Source organism: Coenobita brevimanus, chromosome 110 (assembly GCF_032717465.1).
Source record: "Coenobita brevimanus isolate Jiangsu-jjx chromosome 110, ASM3271746v2, whole genome shotgun sequence".
NCBI lineage: Eukaryota > Metazoa > Arthropoda > Malacostraca > Decapoda > Coenobitidae > Coenobita > Coenobita brevimanus.
Window position 1 is genome coordinate 25,720,319 of NC_137063.1, and position 22,428 is coordinate 25,742,746.

Consider the following 22,428-nt stretch of genomic DNA (forward strand, 5'->3'; position numbering starts at 1 on the left):
TTTACAATATTATGTATTTCACTTAATTAGCTTAAAGTTCATTATAATGAGTATATAATATGTATTAATATGTTATGACTATTAACTGTCGATGGTACGCCATTTTCGCGTGACCGAGCATATATTAGGACTCCATATTATAATTACAAATCATAATAGATAGATAGATAAATAGATAGATAGACAGCTCTATGCGAGCCTGGGAATGGGAAATGATCTTGCAAGTTACACTGAGGAAAAGCTGACAGCAGACTAGGAAGTAGGAGTCAGGAGATGATGCAGTTAGTTGGTCAGCGATCACCAGGTGAACACACATACACACATACTCACACACAGGCTTCTAGAACTTTCCAATCACAAGGAACACACGTGATACAACTCCTGTTTCACCAGAATTTAGGAAAGAGAGCTCAGAAGGAAGCTAGCCATAGAACAGACAGGTCGCAGGGAGAAGGGCTTAGCAACTTGAGAGAGAGACAGAGAGAGCGAGACAGAGAGATAGCTAGCGGGACTCTACTTTATACTTCGCTCTGTGTGAGAGACTTGTTAATCTTTCCAAGACAAATAAAAATAGTCCAATACTATTCTTTACCTCTCCTGTCATTGCACGACAAATGGGAAAGAAGATTATCTACTTACAAAGCTACTCAAGTATAACAACCGCTCGTCCACAAGTCTAATATATATATAACTCTACTACAAGTAACTACAAAGTCTTTTATGACAGTATGCTGGCCTACTCTCTGTTACTGAAACACTGAAAAAGTTCAGCAATGGGGGATGGTCAGGAACTAGTCCCGAGGGCTGATGAAATGGGAGCTCCAGCTCTCCCTGTCATCAACTTTCCATCCATCTTGGGAGTACCACCCTGCTTGACTAGTGCTATGGGCTACTCGTCAAAAAACTGTCTGTGAAGGATTAAACCTAGACTCACCAAACTTGGTGGACTTATAGACTGAAATGACCTATGGTGACATGCACAAGATCAGTGACCCTGACCTCGCCTAAGTAAAAAATTGGGAGTTTTCCAAATGTCACCTCATTTTCCATGAAAGATTAATGCTAGAGCCACCAAACTTGGTGGACTTACAGACTGTGATGATCTAAGGTGACATGCAAAAAATCTGTGACCTTGGTCTCCAGGTCCCTTTATAACCTGGCTTCTAGTAGACAATGGCTGTGGAAAGTTTTTCTTTATCAAAATTGCCCTTGGACAATTTTACAGTGTTCTTGTTAAATTCGAAATTATCTATCCAAATATCCTTATTATATCAAAATTAATTTACTATGTAATCCTAAAGTCCTGCTTTCTATCTCACTCAGACCTTATCATTATTACAATCCCATTTACCACAAATAAATGGGGTGCATAGGTAGGTGGAAGCGCTCACCATCCACTCACTCGATGTAGTGCTGCTTTGGGTGTCTGCCCGTTCCTCTCTTCCATCCTTCCTCTTCTGTCTTTCTTTCCTTCACTCTTTCCTCTTTCTTCTGCCTACGGGTGACTTTACACTCCCTCTTCTGTCTTTCTTTCCTTCATTCTTTCCTCTTCCTTCTGCCTACGGGTAACTCTACACCGAGCAATGCATCAAATGGTTTCCTGTACACCTGAAAACCATCTACTATGCTGGGTGGTAACCATATAACCAAATTATGGAACCTGGTGATTAGTGGGTAATTAAGGTGCTCCAATCGGACTGAGCCTATGTAGGTTTATACCCAAGGGGTGGTTGGGGTTTATTGCTCATGTAATACCACTCAGGGACGAGCGAAGCTGGTCACTCGCAAAGTGTCAGGACCAACTTGCCTAGCCCCGGGTTCCTATGCTCCTCATGGGGTGACATAGGATTGGATGATGGGTGAATGTATGGAAAAGCTGAGGAAAAAAAAAGAATTATAAACTGAGTGCCCCCTGAAATGGACCACACATCCCTTCACTAATCATCATTTTATCACTATCAAAGAAGGGTGAGTGTGATCAAGAAACAAAAAAATTAAAGCATGAAAAAAGGAGTTATCAATGATTTTCAGTAAATGGTTCATACATTCATATGAGGGAGGTGACGGTCAGGTGGTCTAAGTGGGTTGGAGTGCATGCTGTCCATTAAGGGGTCACATGTTTGATTCTTCTCAAGGACTGCTGGTTGATGTCATGAAGGAAATCTAGTCACAAAGTGTTTCATGCTCCAGTAAGAGTTCTCCTAAGAAAGGCAATGCGTTAGCCTCTCAAAGGGGAGAGTAGATCATCATTGTCATGTTAAATGGTTAGAGAAGTGGTCTATTGTGAAAATGAGAGTTCAGTCCCAGGCTCCAGAAGGGAATATTTTGATTATCTGAATTTTGTTAAAACAGACTTTAATGATCTTCCACAAGACCCACCAACATGTCATAAAGCATCCTCACCAGTCCTGAATGACTCAGCCCTAACATGAATTCAAAATGGAGAGTAGGCATTAGTGTTTCAGTGGTAGCCTATGTGAACAAGTGTGACCCATAGAGGGAGTGCTAAGCACTAGGGAACTGGTTGTCAAATCAAATGCCCAGAATCAGACACATAAAATATATCCAGTATCTTACTGTAACATGATGTAATTTAACTAATGTTGCACAGCTGGCAGTACAATCATTTGTACTCAGTTGTTTAACAGCATCATAAACTGTGCAAAGTATTATCTAAATCAACAAAGGTAACTTGAGACAATGTGCAGAGATTCAAGAAATGGTAGCTAATCTGTTTCATATTTCTGTCAGTACAACTACTGTAGCTACAGCAGTGAAAATATAGTGATGTACTGTGAATCATATATTAATGAAACAGCAGCCACATCAATCTGTAATATGTAATATAGCTAAAGGATAAAAACTTAAATTGTAATACTCGAAAACTGTAGCTTATCCCAAACAAAGTCACTGATCATAATTTTACACAGTAATTATAAAACTTTCTGTACTACATAATACAGTATCCACCTAACTAAAATTTTGGAAAACAAAAAAAAAAAGTTTTAACAATTAACTCAATTTATGATTTTTGTAACAGATGAGTGGACCCTGAATAAGGGACATCAGTTAGAATGGTATGAGAATACCTGTGCTCTAGGTGCCTCCTGGCAAGGATGCTACATCTTTTCTATGAGGGGTTTCCAGCCCACTCTCCTGGTTCTTTCTCACCTATCATGACATACAAGGAATACATGGATAGTACCATACAGTATTCTCTCATCCGTATCCAAAGGGATACGGTAATGACATTAAATACGGTACTGGTAACCAGTGTTGGGCAGGTGCGCAAACACTTGCGCAAAGCACAATTGCGCACCCTTGCGCTCCGGTGATATCATTTGCGCATTGGACACCGCACGAGACCATGCGCAATTTTGCGCTTGCGCACATGAAAAGGCAGGTGCGCAAGCGCAAACTTAGTTGCACTTGCACAACTAAATTTGCGCTTGCGCACCTGCCCTGTGGACTGCGCACTGAGCAATCCAAGGGACACGTGGTCTTCCAGGGGACACGTGGTCTTAGGAGCTTCCCGCATGGCTGGACAATGGATGGGGGAGGCCGGGGCGGGTCGCGAGGGTGGGGTTAGTGCTTGGTGGGGGGAGGCGGGAGGGAAGGGGGTAGTAGCATTTCTTAATATGCTTCAACAGAGATAATGTATTTTTCTATCTATCTACCTATCTATAGCCCGACGCCCTAATCCCGCAAAGGGTGGCCGCAGACAAAACGCCTCCAAGTCACTCTGTCACCCACCATTTGACTCCCCTCCCCCCAACTCACCCCTCCCTCCCTCATATTTTTAATATATTTTAAATTATTATTATTAGTAAATAATAATAAATATACATTATTTATTAAGATTAGCATATGCAATTCCTTACAAAAACCATTAAAACAGATTACAGGTAACTCGCACGGAACACGATCTCACGGAACGCGCTCGCAATTATACACGGTAAGGGCTGGGATACATATAAGACAACGTAAGATTAAAAAACCATTATGAAAACTACAAATTAACGCAGGAGAGGCCTTTGAAAGATCAAATCCTCGAACGTCACCGCAGCGCGCGGTTTGTTTTGATTACGTGACGATCTAGGCGGGAAATTATTCAGTGAGTGAGACATTCCCGAGTACAGTAGCACAGTATTTGTAAGTTAAATATTTACAGTACTGTACTGTTCTGGTAAGTTTATGTGCCACTTAAAGTACTATTAAATAACGTTAAAGCAAGAAATAAAGTCTTATAACCAGTTTACCTGATAGGCGTCAGAATATTGCCTTTTTTATTTGTTCGTTTTTTCCACAGTCTGTTCAGTATTTGTAAGTTAAATATTTACTGTTCTCATATGTACTGTACTTGTAAGCACTTAAATAAAGTTAAATCATTAAATAAAGCCTTGTAACCAGATAACCCGAATTATATGAATACCCATGATCGGCGTCGGAATATTGCCTTTTTTGTTTGTTCGTTAAATTCTTACTGTACTGCTTTTCTACAGTACTGTATTTGTAAGTTAAATATTTACTGTTCTGGTATGTACTTTTAAGCAATTAAAGCATTAAATAAAGCCTTGTAACCAGTTAACCTGATTTATATGATTACCCATGATCGGCGTCGGAATATTGCCTTTTGTTTGTTTGTTCGTTAAAGACTTATAATAAGAGAAAAATACATTTTTGTCTTGGTATCTTTACCTATTTGCTCAGGTTTGCTGTAATGGTTTGCAACTTGTAGAAAACTGTGAAAACTTTCGGGAAGTGAACGAAAATCTGGGACATGACCTTGACTTCACCGTCTCATGTATCATCTGTCACGTAACCGTCAGTTCACCACCTGCTATCGTGATGGGTGGATGTACGATTTTTTCGCTCGTGGCCATGCCTAACCACACATAGTTACACCCATTATCTCGACCCAGACAGAAAATACAACCTTTTTCCTCCCTTGCAAAACACAAACAACCACCCTGTTTACGAGACAGCAATATATATTGCGAAAATAACAAGGTAAAATGATAAAGATGAACGAAAAATGATTGAGAAAGATGAACATGTTATGACGGAAGAAATACGTTTTCCCTGTCTGTAAACGTATTTATTTCTGCTTTGTATCTGTATTCGTAATAATTAGACTTATTGTTAGTTCTGAAACTGCATTACGATTCTATTTTTAGCCATTCTCGTGGTGTGGGAGCTGGAAGTTGTGACACAACTTCCTTATTGCTAATCGGACTGACCCTCCACTTTATTCTCCCGTGGCAGAGTCTAGCCTTGGAGGACGTGCAGTTTTCTCATTTAGGACTGAAAATTCAACTCTTTCGCTCCCTTTTCCAAGCATGGGTACAACGATAACGTAAAAAATAACTCGAAACTACCATAAACATATATCAAAAAGGTGAAAATGTATTCATAACATTTTTTTTTCCAGCCATTCCTAACAGATTATGTACTGAAATCATTCGATATCACAGTACTGCATTTCTAAGTTAAATATGTACTGTTCTGGTATGTGCTTGTAAGTTAAAGCACTGGTACCAGTTAACCTAATTTATTACCTATGATCGGCGTCGGAATGTTTCCTTGTGTTTACGTACAGTATTTGTGTGTTGAAGTTTTGCTCAGGAGTACTGTATTTGTGAGTTATAACATTAAATAAACCTTCTAACCACTTAAAGTGCTTTCTAGTGACAGATAACAGCAAAACAACGCATTTGGGGGGTCTAGGGAGCAAAATACGGAATAGTTTAAATATACGCGATTTCGCACCTAACACGGCACGGTAGGAACGAAACCCTCGTGTTCCGTGCGAGTTACCTGTATTTAAATCAAATATCCACAGCCTAATAATTTATTAGGCTGGGGATATTTGATTTAAATACTCTGTTTTCATGATTTTTTATTTTTTGTAACGAATTACATATGCTATTGTATATCCATATTGAATTATTAAATAAACTGTCTTGACAAAACGAGAGAGAGAGAGAGAATACGGGAATGGCAAAGAAGCGTCCCTTCGAATGAGGAGATAAGGCATAAACTTCGTCCCTCTTCTCTTTCTTATTCTCCATTCCTTCCCTCCTCTCTCTCTTATTCTCTATTCCCTCCCTCCTCTGTCGGAGAGAGAGTTGATGATACAGTAATCACGTGATCTTTGCCAATGCCTTGGTAAATAAAGGCTGTTTTTCCCGGACAATGACCTACTGTACCTCAGTCACCGCGGGTGGTGGGCAGGTTGCTAATTTAGTAATTTATTTAATTATACCAATATATATTTTACAGTAATTCCCACAAATATATGCAAATGATTTGTGCTTGCGCTTTGCGACATTGCACAAGCTAAGTATTATATTGCGCACTTGCACAAATTACAAATAATAGAAAATAATAATAATAAATAAAAGTAAGTAGGTATGCTGTTTTATTCAAATATCTCAATATTTTTCAGTAATTCCCAAAAACATATGCAAATGGTTTGAGCTTGCGCTTTGCGACATTGTGCAAGCTAAATATTTGTCAGATTGCACATTTGCGCTTGCGCAAGGTAGTGATCTGTGGATTGCGCTTTGCGCTTGCGCAAAGTCCTTCTTCGTTTGCGCTGCCCACCACTGCTGGTAACACATAACAAGACAGATAACTGTACCTGAAGTTATTGCTCCAAATCCAGCCAGGACAGCAGTCTTGTGGAGGCAGTTACCTACAGCAATCCATCGCGCAGTCTCGTCACCCAGTGTGGTTGGTTCAATGACGATGGTAGGAATGCACCTCTCCAAAGCGCGCTCCAGTTCAAGCTCAAAGGTTTCATGGGCTGTGTCACTGTCGTATACTTCACGGATTATGGCAATCTGAGAGCCGGCATCCCTGAGGATTGTACTTGTAATAAATAATTGTACGATGGAGATGATCTTTATCATCATCATCTTATGAATAATGAGTGAATGTATGGCTACTATCATTTTCACTGGGCACACTGTTATGAAAGTCTGGCATTTGTATTCTCCTTTTCCCATTTCATGATCCTACCCACCTCAATGATATACTGTATTGTAATGGGAAGATGGGGTATGGTAATAATTATGGTAACTTAATACACAACTACTGGGAAATACTGTGTTTTTTAAAGGGGGGGGGGAGGAGGGATAAGTTGGCAAAATATGTATAAGGTATAGACAAAATATGTACAAGGCATATTTGGTATATCTGCAAAGTTAGTGTGTCAAAATAAGGAAGGGGTCTTTTCATTTTTATACAAGTGTCAGCTAAGATTAGTGTACAAGTATCCTTACAGTGCTACTTGGTGTAAAGTACACTCACCAGTACTGACGTATCATTTATCTTGTTTCTCCTAATGGTTTTATAACCATTTACACTTACTGTTAGGTAGGGTAATACCTGTAACTCATTACAAATTAAAAAATATAGGTACCAGTAGCTTCTGCAGTTAACATTTTTCATTTACCATGTACTGTCATAATCCACTCAAATCTTGACTTCAAGTTCTTATATCTTTGTTATATTGTACTGTATTAGAACCAACTTATTCCAAAAGCCGGGACAATGACAAGATAGCTAACGAATGAGTACTGTAGTGAAATCATCATGTCACGGATACACTACAAAGCATGTGAAGAGAATCAGGTTTGATCTAGCGGGGATATTATGATCAATCCAGGCTTTTGGGGTAGTAAACTGAAGGATTTCTTTTTGCCATCTGGTGTATCTCTTATCAGACTATCTTTTATTCTCTATGAAGGGTGCTCACTAATGAAAATTAACTTCCAGTGGAATATTACCTGAGGCAGCAGCGAGTTTGTGTTGGATGAGCGCTACAGTACATAAATACTGTCCACCAAGTAAAGCAGTGCAGCATTTAACTGCCAACTGTGTTCTAACCTCATTAGGCTAAGTAATTATTGTCTGCCTAGCTAAGCAGTGTAACATTTAATGGCAAATTCAGTTCTGATCTCTTAGGTAAGGTTTGAAAGGTTAGCTTAACTCTGGTACAGGTCTAACCTATTCTAAACCTACCCTAAACTACAGGTCATGATTAGCTAATATAGCTAGATCGTATTACTTGGCCAAGCATGACAACGTGGCAGTGTAACAAAATCCAGGTCAAATATTCTTTCAATGTGAATTTCACTATTGTTGACATTCATTTGCCAGCACATTTCACAAAGCATTGAAGTTAAATGAGCTGGCAAAAGGAAATTCCAAAACTTTACGGCTGTCCAAAAATGCAAACTGACTGAAAGTATTTGGCAAAGTACAAATACCACATGAAATTTATATCCTGTACATTATACAGGTAACTGAACTTAGTTTCTCTTTGACATTACTACTACTGTAATCTGGATGGAATAGGTCTGTATGGTACACTCTCTCCAAAAACACTGTGAGCAGTATGACATCTGGTAAAATTAAAGAAGTTGAAGACAGATCTCTTGAGTGTACTGTACTGTAACATGGTATTGTTTGTTTCAGTGGTACTTGCTGGGCAGCAAATGAGCATACGACAGATGGTTACTTCACCTGCATCAGGTATACCAACCATTCTGAGATTACAAGCCTCATTCAGCTCATTCCTATACTCATCAAACTTAGGTGTTATGTATTAAGAGAATTTTTTGGTGAGAGTGGAGCTAATGGTGTGTATGAACTGTTTCATTTATAAAGGCCAAAACATGCTTGCATGCAATGGCCTTGGTCTCCTAATGGCAGCTCTCCAAACCGTTTGATCTCTAGCAGCCTCTCTATTCAGTCCCTTATCACCAAGGTCACACTGTATGACCCTGTCCCACGCTTTTTTGGTCTGCCTCTAGCAATTCAATGCTCAATGTTCAAACCTTTCATTTGCATGTCATCCTCCAGCCTTTCCACATACCCAAACCATCTCAATCTTCCCCTTCTCATCACATTACTAATACTGTATGTTCATATCCCATCCTTCCTCTCAATTTTTCACTCACAATCCTGATACCTCCAGGCCTGTCATTCAAGGAAACATTAAACATTCATCTGATCACGCTCATCTCTGCAGCATGTGCCTATGAATATCCTCTTCCCCTACTGCCCAAGTCTCATTACTGTGCAGCATTACACTCCTCATACATGCTGCACACAAGGATTCCTAAGCACAGAGGGATAGCCCCCTCAACGTCAGGAGGCAATAAATTCTTAAACTTATTCTTGCAACTCCTTACCCTTGCTAAAGGGTGAGCTCCAGCCCCACCTGCAGTACATATCTCCAAAATAAAAATACTCCTACACAAACTCAAGACATTCTCCAGCAAGATTAATTCTTTCCCTCCTCTTTCCTTCTCTGTGCTCTCCTTTACATACCTCACACTAAAAATCAGTATCATTTTGCAACCTACCCCTAATACCACTACATCTCTTATGCACCCACTAATCACAAACACTATAATTAATGGGTTTATTTCCCACACCTTCATGGCAAACTGTACATGGCCATACTTCTCTTATGACAGTAGCACCACCTGCCCTAGATATCATCATTAGCTACTCTTTTATCCATGTTTACTCTCATACCTTTGTAAGGAAGACATTAGTCCATAAAACTTGAGGAAATACCCAGACCTAAAGAAATTCTACAATCTAATGATCTAGGTTGGGGATGGAAATTTTCAAATGAATGACAAAAACTGGGTGGCATCACCTTGCAACATCCATCCATCTATCATCCAATCCTATATCGCTCCATGAGGAGCACAGGAGCCTGGGGCTAGGCAAGTTGGTCCTGATATTTAAGATGAGAGTGACCAGCCTCACTCATCCCTGAGTGGCATTACGTGGACACAATAAAACCCCAACCACTCTTTGGATATAAACCAACACAGGCTAAATCCGACTGGAGTACCTTAATTACTCACCAAACCACTAGGTGCCATTATTTGGTAATATGGGCACCATCCAGCACAGTAAGTGGTTTCCTAGTGTACAGGAAACCATCTGGCTTATCACTCAGTGTAGTGTCACCCATATGCAGAAGGAGGAAGAAAGAGTGAAGGAAAGAAAGACAGAAAAGGGATTGTAAAGTCATCTGAAGGTAGAAGGAAGAGGAAAGAATGAAGGAAAGAAAGACAGAAGAGGAAGGGAGGAAGAGAGGAAAGGGCAGACACCCATAGCAGCACTACACTGGTGAGTGCCCCCACCTACAATTTTTCATAATTCATCTTGCAATACACTCATAACACAAACCTGATGAACCTTGTAATACTAAACACCAAACACAAAACTCATATCTATCAGGTACTGTACTGTTAACTAATTCAGTAACCCCACCACTTGGGCAGTTTCCCATATGAACTAAACACCACTTGAGTGGACAGATACACCCTACCCATAATCGATATTAATGGCAAAAAAATTGATATGCATGGGGAAAATCCAGAACCTGGCCCCCAAAATAAGGGCTGCCAGGTGCTGACATTCAAAAGCCCTGAATGGCGACATATGTCAATATGACTGCCAAATGTGCCAGATGCACAAGTGTACTCTGAATCCTCTTCCTTTTCCCTCTGTCCCCCTCTGTCTCAGCCACCTGACCTTGACCCCTGGTGGATTCATGTGAATATCTGGCATGATCCTTGTCCCATGTTGCCCTGACAGTACTAATTAATGAATGATGTTTTCTGCCTGTTCTACACTGGTTACCAGTGGAGGTAGAGGCAGGCTTTGGTGGGTTCTCACAATGCTAGGAGGAAAAACACTGTGATGACTCGACATCAAACCACATGATTGACAGTGCTGAGGTATGACACTCATGAGTCTAATGTCTGCAACATACATAAGAACAATGACAAAATCAAAGGAGATGTGCAACTAGCACATGGCCAGGATGTTGGGATGCGTTTATATATGAGAAATCAAGTGCTGTTGAAACGGAAAATGTGGTGTACAAGACATATGAGTCCAATAAGAGATTGACATGCTTGTGGACAGCAATGTAATTTGCCAAAAGTGGCCCAAATATTTAGAGTGAAGAATCCTCCACCCCTTACAGCAAGCATAGGCTGATTCATTAAGTTCTGCACTTGTTAGGAGCTGTGCCATGCGCGGGCTTGTGGTGAGGTGAACATGAGGATGCAGCCTTGACCAAAGATTTTCCTACCTTCTTCAGGAAGGTGGTAGAGGATGGGGGGCTACAAATTGGACCAAGTGCAATAAAACCTCGGTATATGTCAGTTTGGTATGCGATAAACCAATAGTAAGATGAAGTAAAAGTTATGTCCAGTTTCGCAATAATAATGGCAAAATTCGCTTATACAATAATTGTGGTGGCTGTGTATGACAATCCCATGCATACGTGGTGCCTCCCACACAAGCCAACAGTCAGATGTTTAAGCCAAGACAGCCACCCAGTATTTATATTTGCTCTGACTCTCCCAATCATTCCATTTCATGCATGCAAGGCCAATGAAACATCACTGCTATTGCCGAATAACAGTGAAAGTGTGCAACAAATGGTGCATTGTGCGATATTACGTGGAGTGATAACATTTTCTGCAACTTGTGACTTGCAAATCATGTGTGGCAATGATGCTACTCCTAGTGGAAAGTGTGGTGCTACTGAAGGCACCATTGGCAAATATAAAGGGCTATTTTTTTTTTTTTTAAGAGAGAGAGAGAGAGAGAGAGAGAGAGAGAGAGAGAGAGTGAGTTTTTAGATTCAGTGGTCTTTGGCCCCCTCCCTATCCTCTCTACAGTAAACATATTATATCAACCTTGGTACAGTAAACTCTCAATTAGCTGGTGTAATTCAATCAAGCCCTATGCCGGTTAAAGAAAAATGCGGGATATTGCACAGTTCCCTCCATCGGCTCAATATTCGGTGTCAAGCCGGATATTGTGTTACTATCCGTCTCGAGCCTCTATCCTAAAAACTTTCCCATGAGTAAAATATGAAAATTAAGCATAAAATACAATAAAGTAATGATACAACACACTAATACAGCACCAGTTGACTACCATTTACAAGCTGGATGATACACCTCAATGCCAGATATTGCATAATTTCGCTGGATATTGCTTTACTAAAGCCAAGCCAGCAGCGCCAGATACTGCGCTGGGCGGAATATTGTGACAATGGACAACTGAGAGTTTACTGTATATGATAAATCATTATGCGATTTTTCACTTGACATAACCCCATTGCATACCGAGGAATGACTTTAATCATCATAGATGAAACTTTTTTTTTTTTTTATTACAGTAAGTGCCTTCCCTATAACACCTTCCTAAAAGGGAAGGAAACCTTGGAGCATGGATTCAAGGCGTCCTGACAGCACCATACCTCACTGTTTGCTGCAGTGCCACAGGCGACTGTATGATAAAGCCTTTGGTCATCCATAAGTTTGTACAGCCAGCATTGCAGTACAAAAATATTGGGCATCTGGTTGTGCACTGGATGCACATCTCGACTGGGTGTGCAATATCATGTGTGCTGGAGTGGTTTTGAGACATTTTTGTTCCAACGACCAAAAGGCAATGCAAGGAGACAAATCTCTCCTTTAACCCCTAAGGTACTAACAGGATCGATCGATCCTTTTTCAGGATTATGCTAGATGCCGAATGTGATCGATAAAGGAGTCTTTGTAAAAAAAAAAAAAATGCAGACGCTAGGCTTTAGCCCGATTGTGATGTACAGTAAATCCTCGTTTTTCGCGATGCGGATGTTCTGCCAAAACCACGTGAAATGCTAAACATCGAATTGTGAAGTTAAGAATCAATGGGAAAAATAGAGAAGCGTTCCGGTGGGACATGTACCTACCCTATCAGAAAGTACTATAACACCAAACAGGCCCTACCCAAAATTAAATGAAGAGTGTTTACTAGTGCTAAAACAGCATAACACAACAAACATGTACCTGAAAAGACATTAAAACTGTTATAAAGAGCTGCAACACCGAAAATCCTTACAAGAAATAAAGTGAAGACTGGCTTGAGTGGCAAGTGAAGGTGTGTTGAGAGTGGATAGGCTAGTTCCAGATGTCACTAACCAAGGAAAAGCTGCCACTTTTCACCAGATTATTTAATTTTCGACATCAAAGTAGGTCAATTAAACCCCGGTCATTTTACGTGCCCTCTTTGTCACTAAAAGGAAGGGAGAAATTATAACAACATTATTTTACTCACTGCTACAAGGTAGAAAGGCTGTAATATAGTCAAAAAGAATAAAAAATTTACGTGGTAATCACAGAGGCAATTGTCTTCTTAGTGTTATAGGAAAAGTATATGGTAGGAAACTTATTGACAGAGTTAGGGAAATAACAGAGGAATTAGTTGGAGAAGAACAGGGAGGTTTTAGGAAGGGAAGAAGTTGTGTAGATCATTCTTAGATCCTTAGTGGAGAAGTTTGTAGAGAAAGGAAAGAAGTTGTATGCGGCCTTCATGGATTTGGAGAAAGCATATGACAGGGTGGATAGACAAGGATTGTGGAAAGTATTAGGAATATATAGAGTAGACGAGAAGTTGTTGAATGCTGTGAAGAGTATGTATGAGGGTGCTACGGCTGCAGCGCATGTGGATAGTGAACTGAGTGAATTTTTCTATTTGAAGGTTGGGTTGAAACAGGGATGTGTCATGTCTCCATGGTTGTTCAATCTGTATATGGATGGGGTTATAAAAGAGATACCATACAAGGTAGGGCAGTGGATGTTGGAGTGGCCCTAATGAGAGGGCAGTGTTTGGAAATTCCCTGTACTGTTGTTTGCAGATGATACCGTGTTGTTAAGTGAAGACGAAAGGGAGCTGCAAGGCTTGGTGGATGAGTTTGGGAGAGTGTGTAAGAAACAGAATCTAAAGGTGAATGTAGGGAAGAATAAAGCTATGGTCTTCGAAAGAGGTGAAGTCGGTGAATGTACAGTGAGGTTGGATGGGGAGGTAATGTAAAATGTGAGTATGTTTAGGTACTTGAGTAGTGTGATGAATAAGGATGGAGGTTTGGAGGGTGAAGTGCTTGAAAGGGTACAACAAAGACGAAAGGTTGCTGGTTCCTTGAAAGCAGTGATAAGAAACAGGGAAGTGAGCATGGAAGTGAAAAAGTTACTACATGACAGTATTGTGATACCAACTCTAACGTATGGAAGTGAAGCTTGGACCTTGTTGGAAGGACACAAGACAAGAGTGAGAGCAGTGGCAATGAGTTATTTGAGAGAAGCATGTGAAGTCACAAAGAGAAACAGACTGACACAGAAGGATGTGAAGGAGCGTTGTGGTGTAAATGTGGATGTGATAGGAAGCGTTAGAAGAAACATACTGAGGTGGTTTGGCCATGTGGAGAGGACGGAGAGTGAGAGATTGACGAGGAGAGTATATGTGAGTGAGGTGGACGGGGAGAGGGGGAGGGGAAGACCAAGGATAAGATGGAGTGATGAAGTGGAGAGGTATATGAGGGATGGGGGTGTGAGTTGGGAGCAGGGCAGTGAAATGGCGGGGGACAGGGTGACGTGGAAGCGATTTGTCTGTGGCCACCCCGTATGGGATTAAGGCATCTGGCAATAGATAGATGGACAGATTATTCTTTCCTTCCTTAACCCCTTAACCACGGGGCGTCACTTTCGTGACGCTCGGGAGCAAGGGATCATACCGCGAGGCGTCGCTTTTGTGATTCTGTGTTATTTTGAATTCGCCCAGGCTTTCAAGTGGTGGCTTGTATCATCTATCAGTACTGCCAATGTCCAACACTAAATGGCACTCCTAATCTCATCTGTAGTCCCATCCATTGTTGACAATTTAGCCATTTCTCCCCATTCTTGACTCCCCTCCCTACCCCCCCTCCATTACCCTATCCTCTCGCCTGCCCAGCCGTGCTATGCTAAGTAAATCTTCCCTGGAATTTTTCACTGATTTCATCCATTGAAATAAGCCCTATGCCCTATTCTTATACCAAATAATATATACAAGAAAGAAATAAGGTAAGTGAGAGTGCCATACACCTGGAATTGGCTAATTATCACCTGACAACACCTCACGTGCACTCGCTCGCTAATTTTCGCTGTTTTTTTCTCTTTGAAATATGCCATATAATCTATTTACGTAATAAATATACAGTAATCACTTTAATATACGGACGCCCAATAACCGAACATCCCCACTACCCGGACCTTATCGTCCTGGGATCCAACATTCCCAAAATGGTCCGAAAACCCAAAAAAATTAAAAAAAAAAAAATCGATTTTTTGCCATCCGTAATTTGAACTTGCCGGGCGCGCCGTGGAAGAGCATTGTTTTGGTTCGTCATTCCTCCGACGTCCGATAGAGCGCCGCTGCATCCTCCCCACTTCCCGCCTGTCTCTCACCGCGACTGGACCTACGCTCTTCGTAATGGCTGCCCACGTGCTCGCTTTTGTGGTGGTGCCGTACTTGCTGCAAGACCTCCTGCTGCTCTCGGCCCTCCTCTTAGTGTGTGTGATGATGGCCCCACCACCTGAGAAAAGGAAGAGAGTGGTGTTGACTCTGGAAAAGAAGAGGGAGATATTGGAGAAAGCTGATGCGGGTTGGTCTTCTTCACGCATTCTCCGCGAGCTTAACCTGGCCCGGTCGACTTTGTTCGATATCAAACGTTCCCGAGACAAACTCATGCAGTACACGGCTGACTTCTCGTCGAGAAGCAAACGCAACGTGTAAAGGAAGGTTATGTTTACCCCCAAGTTTGCAGAAATCGACCGATCCACGTTGATTTGGTACCGACAGCAACATGCAGCTGGTGTGATGGTACGTGGAACGGAGCTGAAGGCTGCTGCTGAGAAGTTTGCAAGGCTTCACGACGCCCTCGTTCAAGTTGCGACATGGCCTTACTAACCGTAAAGCACATGGCGAAGCATTGGACGCTAACGAGGATGAAGTTGACAAGTTTCGGCACAAGGTGAAAGGCTTGATCGACAGGGAGGGCCTCACTCTCGGTCAAGTCTATAACGCAGACGAAACTGGCCTATTCTATCGCTCGCTGCCAACGAACACTCTAGCCGAGGAGACGGAGAAGCGTGTACCTGGCCGCAAGCTTTCTAAGGAACGGATATCTGCTTTGTGTTGTGCCAGTGCTAACGGCATGCACCGGCTTAAGCCCATTGTTGTTGGCCGTGCAAAGCAGCCTCGGTGCCTTCGTGGGGTGATGGATGTCCTTCCTGTCGTATGGTACCATTCTTTGAAAGCATGGTTCACAGCTGTGATTTTCAAAGACTGGTTTCACCGTCACTTCGTCAAGGAGGTCATCCAGTACCAGACGAAGACACTGGGAATCCCTCGCGACCAGGTAAAGGCTCTCCTGCTCGACAATGCACCTGCCCACCCGTGCGACAAGGACTTGGTTGCTGAGAATGGCCGTATTAGGTGCATGTTTCTGCCACCTAATACGACTGCTCTCATTCAACCCATGGACCAAGGAGTGATCGTGGCAACAAAGCGCCTGTACCGTCGGAAGTTCCTGGACGAGGTGATGGTTGTTCTCGAGGACGAGGACGAGCGCAGGGAAGGACGTGACACTCGAGGCAAGCGGACTTTGGAAAACCTTCGCTGCTACAACATCAAGTCTGCGCTGTACAACTGGGCTAGTGCATGGAAGGAAGTCCCTGTGAAAACTCTTCAAAATGGTTGGTCTCGTCTGCTTCTCGGAACAGATGTGGAGTACGATTTTCTGGGCTTTGATGTGGATGACTTCCATGCACGGCTACGTACGCACGGCGACGTTGTTGATGTGGACAATGTACATGAGTGGTTGGACGACGACGAGGGCGATCCTGGGTATCAGACGTTGTCTGATATCGAGATCGCGTCTTCGGTTGCTGGAGTCAGTCCCGAACTTGAAGATTCCGACGACGAAGGCGACAATGATGCGGACTCCTCTCAGCAGGACACTACTCCAGCCATCCCCAAGCTGAGCGCACTCCGGGAACATCTAGAGTTCGTCCTAGACTACCTGGAACACCTGGACTGCGACAGGGAGATGGGGCGCTTGGGACTTGTGGAGGAAGTGCGTGCTTTCAGGCAGCGCATCATCAATCGCCAGAATCGTCGGTCCTTGTGTCAGTCAACAATTGACAGTTTTTTCAGGCCCGTGACCCCCGCTGTGCCCAGCCCTGGCTCCACTCCGTTGCCTCCCCAAGACAGGCCCTCATGCTCCGAGCCACAGCCCAGCACATCAGCTACAGTGGAGTCACCGCTCGATGTGAGTTTGCGGCTTTCTTCAGAGTCTTCTGTAGTCGGTACACCATCACCACGACCCAGCGATGCACCCCTTGGTCGCCTGCCAGTGATACTCTCGGACTCTGACAGTGAATAAACAGCAAGAACTTCTCCACTAGACCACACGGGAATTTTGAGTGTTGTGCAGTGAAAAAAACGGTGTGTTGTGTTAAGGTTTTCGAAATGAGAGAAATGACTCAGTGGAAACAAAATTTAATGTAACTAACCTTCATTGTTTTGGCTTTAGAAAATAAAAAAAAATTGGGAAAAGTTAATGTGCAACACAAAATTTTAATGGAACATTATTTGGACTAAAGTGAACACTGTGAAGAGAACGGACTTCTGTGTGTTATTGACTAAGTTCAGTGCAAGACTTCAGGAAGAGTGTACTGCAAGTGCTTCAGGAAATCGTTCTTACTGTCAGAGTCCGAGAGGAGGTGGTTATTCATCGAGGTGGCCAGGGACTTGCTGTAAGTTGCCAGAATGTTTCATATTGTACTTTTTTCCATACTATACTTACCAGAATGTTTCATACTGTACTTTTTTCCATACTATACTTACCTCATGCATGTGCAGTAGGAATGTGTTTTTCAGAGTTAGGCTAGGTTAGGGTCCATAAGTACCAGAATGTTTATTAATGTATGAACATACTTCTAAACCCTCATTTTATGTTTCTTTTGCATTTATTTCAGTCATTTATGTGCCTTATTGGTGTGATTTGGGTGTTAAATAGGTGCTATGCATGTCCAGAGGGAGTTGTATAGGTGTTTCTCTGAGTTAGGGTCCATAAGTACAAGTCCATAAGCTGGGGCCCAATATCCGGACGAAACCAATAACCGAACCTACCGATGGCTCTATTAATCCGGATATTGGAGTGATTACTGTACATATAAGGAGGGAAGGGAGAAGCCTAAGTGATATTTACATTCACCTGGAACTACCTAATTTATAATGTATTGTCTAGATTTCCTGCCAATCATTTCAGTGAAATACATAGCTGTTTCAAGAGCTACGTTGGTAGTACTGAATATCCCCTAAGTAGGCCTCTACCCGGGCCAGCCCTCCCTTATCAGTTCTCTCTCATCTTCCAAAGAGGAGGTAAGCGTCTGTTCCTCTTGCTGACTTCAGGGCCTTTTTCACCCCCATGCAAAGGGCCCTGTGACCTTTACCCCCTACTAAACCTCGTGTGGAAAGAGGTAAAGGGCTGACAATTGATAAAAGAGTGACTACGATCTTTCTATTGAGTAAAACAGTGCAAGTGGAATTGTAAATAATGTGTAAACAGCAAGTGAAAGTAATGAATGTAAATATAAGTGAACAATGGAAAATAGTTTTATAAGTTACTTCAAGTGACAGTGCATAACAGTGTAAATAAAATAGAAATGTAAATAACGTAAATAAAATAGAGAACGTAAATAGAAATATGAATGAGTAGTATTATAAGAATACGGGTATATACCCTAGGAGTAATGAAAGTGAAAATTTCACTCTAGCATATTTGAATACTATGAGTTATGAGAGTGAAGATGAAAGTGACATTCACTCTCAATGCTAGTATACAGGACGAGAAAGTGAATGCTACGTATTTTACTGAAAGAAATTGAATCCCTACAGTGACAATAAACTAATACTACTGAAGGAAACTTATGGATAAAGACTGTAGATATAAATAAGTGTTATATAGTAATAGAAATATAAAGTGTGAGGGGTTTTATGAATAATAAATGACAGAGTACCAAGAGCGAACTAGCGCAAGTGCAGCGGTCAGACGCGCTCATAATTTTCATTGCCTTCACAGTGTTTTTTTTTTTTGGAGTATGGATCCCAAACTACTTGAAAATCATAGAGTAGTGTTTATAGTGTTAATATCTGGCTGTGGTAATCATATTGCGGGTTGTCGGGAAGTGTAAAGTGGAGACTTCGTTACCCAACTTCAGAGGTCTCCACAAGTCCTACGGTAACTGACAAAGGCTCAACAAACATTCCAGGAGAAAGCTGAAGGTATGTGCCATAAGCATATATAATTTTAATATTCTAGGACTAATAACTGATCTTTGGCAAATATTTATTGAGAGTCTGTCGGAGCCCGAATAACCCCGCGGCACACGCAAAACATCGGTAAACATGCCCGCGGTGTAGGGGTTAAATATCGATAAACTTTATTTTTACATCCATTCAGGTATTTGTCCATCAAAACAAAAATAGTGTTGCGAGAAACATGTAACGATTCTTGTTAAGAAATAGCAGCACTACACGGCTGAAGATCGTACATTACAATCACAAACAATAACAACTCACGTGTGTCTATTGCCCAGCTGGAACCGCTGTGTATTCATGACACGGCTGAAGATCGTACATTACAATCATAAACAATAACAAACTCACGTGTGTCTACTGCCCCGCTGGACCTCCTTTATAAGGATCATGGAAAACTGCTACATAGAAACATGGACAGTGCCTAGACTGATCATCGGTATGCATCGTCAGCTGAATGTCGGCTGCCGGCTGGGAGCATTGAATTGTGGGAAAATTTGTGAATTGTGAGACAACTCGGAAACTTTTTTCTTGCGCGAAAAATGAGGCATCGAAGTAAAATGTGTCCAAACACGAGGACTTACTGTATATCAATGTAAACCAATGAGAACTAAGAGCCATATTCTTGAAAATAATTCCATCCCTAAACTTTTCCGTCCCTTTGAAGGATTTTTCTTTCCCTTCGGTATGATTAAAGATGTCCTTGGAAGGAAAAGAAAAATGTTCAAATTGGTAGCCCTGTTAAACTAAAATGACACATCCTCTTGATATTTGGTATGGTGGAGCGTTATATTTATAAACTATCTATCTATCTATCTATTGCCAGAGGCCTCAATCCCGTTTGGGGTGGCCACAAACAAATCGCCTCCAAGTCGCCCTGTCCCCCGCCATTTCACTGCCCTGCTCCCAACTCACACCCCCCTCTCTCATATACCTCTCCACCCCATCCCTCCATCTCATCCTTGGCCTCCCCCTCCCTCTTCCCCCCTCCACCTCACTCACATACACTCTCTTCGTCAGTCTTTCGCCCTCCATCCTCTCCACATGGCCAAACCACCTCACTGTGTTCCTCATAACGCTTCCTATCACATCCACATAAACACCACAACGCTCCTTTATATCCTCATTCGTCAGCCTGTCTCTCCATGTGACTCCACAGGCTCCTCTTAAATAACTCATTTCCACTGCTCTCACTCTTGACTTGTGTCCTTCCAACAATGTCCAAGCTTCACTTCCGTACGTTAGAGTTGGTATCACAATACTGTCATGTAGTAACTTTTTCACTTCCATGCTCACTTCCCTGTTTCTTATCACTGCTTTCAAGGAACCAGCAACCTTTCTTCCCTGCTGTACCCTTTCAAGCACTTCACCCTCCAAACCTCCATCCTTACTCATCACACTACCCAAATACTTAAACGTACTCACATTTTCCAATTCCTCACCATCTAACCTCGCTGTACATTCACTAACTTCACCTCTCTCAAAGACCATCACTTTACTCTTCCCTACATTCACCTTTAGGTTCCGTTTCTTACACACTCTCTCAAACTCATCCACCAAGCCTTGCAGCTCCCCTTCGTCTTCACTCAACAACACAGTATCATCTGCAAACAACAGTACAGGGAGTTTCCAAACACTATCCTCTCTCACCAGGGCCACTCCAACATTCACTACCCTACCTTGTACCTCTTTTATTACCCCATCCATGTACAGATTGAACAACCATGGAGACATGACACATCCTTGTTTCAAACCAACTTTCAAAGAGAAAAATTCACTTAGTTCACCATCCACACGCACTGCAGCCTTCGCACCATCGTACATACTCTTCACAGCATTCAACAACTTCCCATCTACTCCATATATTCTTAACACTTTCCACAATCCTTGTCTATCCACCCTGTCATATGCTTTCTCCAAATCCATGAAAGCCGCATACAACTTCTTTCCCTTCTCTAGAAACTTTTCCACTAGAGATCTAAGAATGAATATCTGATCTACACAACCTCTTCCCTTCCTAAAGCCTCCCTGTTCTTCTCCAACTAATTTCTCTGTTCTTTCTCTAACTCTGTCAATATGTATCCTACCATACACTTTTCCAATTATACTAAGAAGACAAATGCCCATATGATTACCACACACTTCTTTTTCCCCTTTTCCTTTGTACAAGGGAATAATTATACCTGACTTCCAATCCTCCAGGACTCTACCTTCCTCCCAGGCCAATCTGCACATCTTCCACATCCATTCTACTACTATCTCTCCCCCATGCTTCAGCATTTCACCACACACTCCATCAATTCCTGGGCTTTCCCCGATTTAACTTTCTTCATTCCTTCCACAACTTCTATCCTACTGATTTCTTCCTGTCTTCTCACCTCCCTCCTTCTCCCAGCCATTCCCCAGCCACTTATACTTGCATTACTTCCATCCTCTACGTTCAACAATTCCTTAAAGTGTTCTCTCCATCTGCTCACTTTTTCTCCCTTCTCCACTAGTAATCTACCATTTTTATCTTTCACTCCCCTGCTAACTTCACTTCAACCCTGTCTTACTCTTTTCACTTCTCTCCAGAACATTTTCTTACAGTCCCTCCACTTTACACTCAAATTCCTTCCAAATTCCTCATCCACTCTCTTCTTACTCTCTCTTACTAATCTTTTCACCTCTCTCTTCCTTTCCACATATAACTCTCTCTTCCGCCTCTCAACTTCTTCCACGCCCCTATTTCTCACCCATTCATTGTATGCTTTCTTCTTTTGTGCCACAGCCTGTTTCACCTCTTCAGTCCACCACGCTGTTCCTTGTACCCCCTCCGCCTTCTCTTCCTTCCACACACCACATCACATGCTGCACATATTTCTTCTGTAAATATCTTACACACACCTTCCACGTCTCCCATCTGCTCCAATTCATATTTGCCCAATCGTTCCTCCACTTCTCTCTTATACTCTGCCTTTTTCTCATCCTCTTGTAACCTTTCCACTCTCCTTGCAACTACTCCTTCCTCTCGTCTTTCCCTTCTTCTATTCCTCCATCTCACTTGCATCCTAATTCTGGCCACCACCAAGTAGTGGTCAGAAAGTCCACTCCCCCAACCTCTATACACTCTTGCATCCTTTACACATCTTCGCATCCTTTCATCCACACACACATAATCAATCATTGCTTTCCTTTCATTCAGTTCAC

General features: G+C 42.0%; 1 protein-coding gene across 1 annotated transcript in view; it reads right to left on the bottom strand.

The window, feature by feature from the left end:
* Pmi (Transmembrane protein Pmi) overlaps nucleotides 1–22,428 on the bottom strand; it is a 171,493-nt gene that overhangs the window by 137,684 nt on the left and 11,381 nt on the right. The window contains exon 2 of the mRNA XM_080286177.1: nucleotides 6,644–6,861. Coding sequence (XP_080142303.1) covers nucleotides 6,644–6,861 — 218 coding nt within the window. The remainder of the gene's footprint in view (nucleotides 1–6,643; nucleotides 6,862–22,428) is intronic.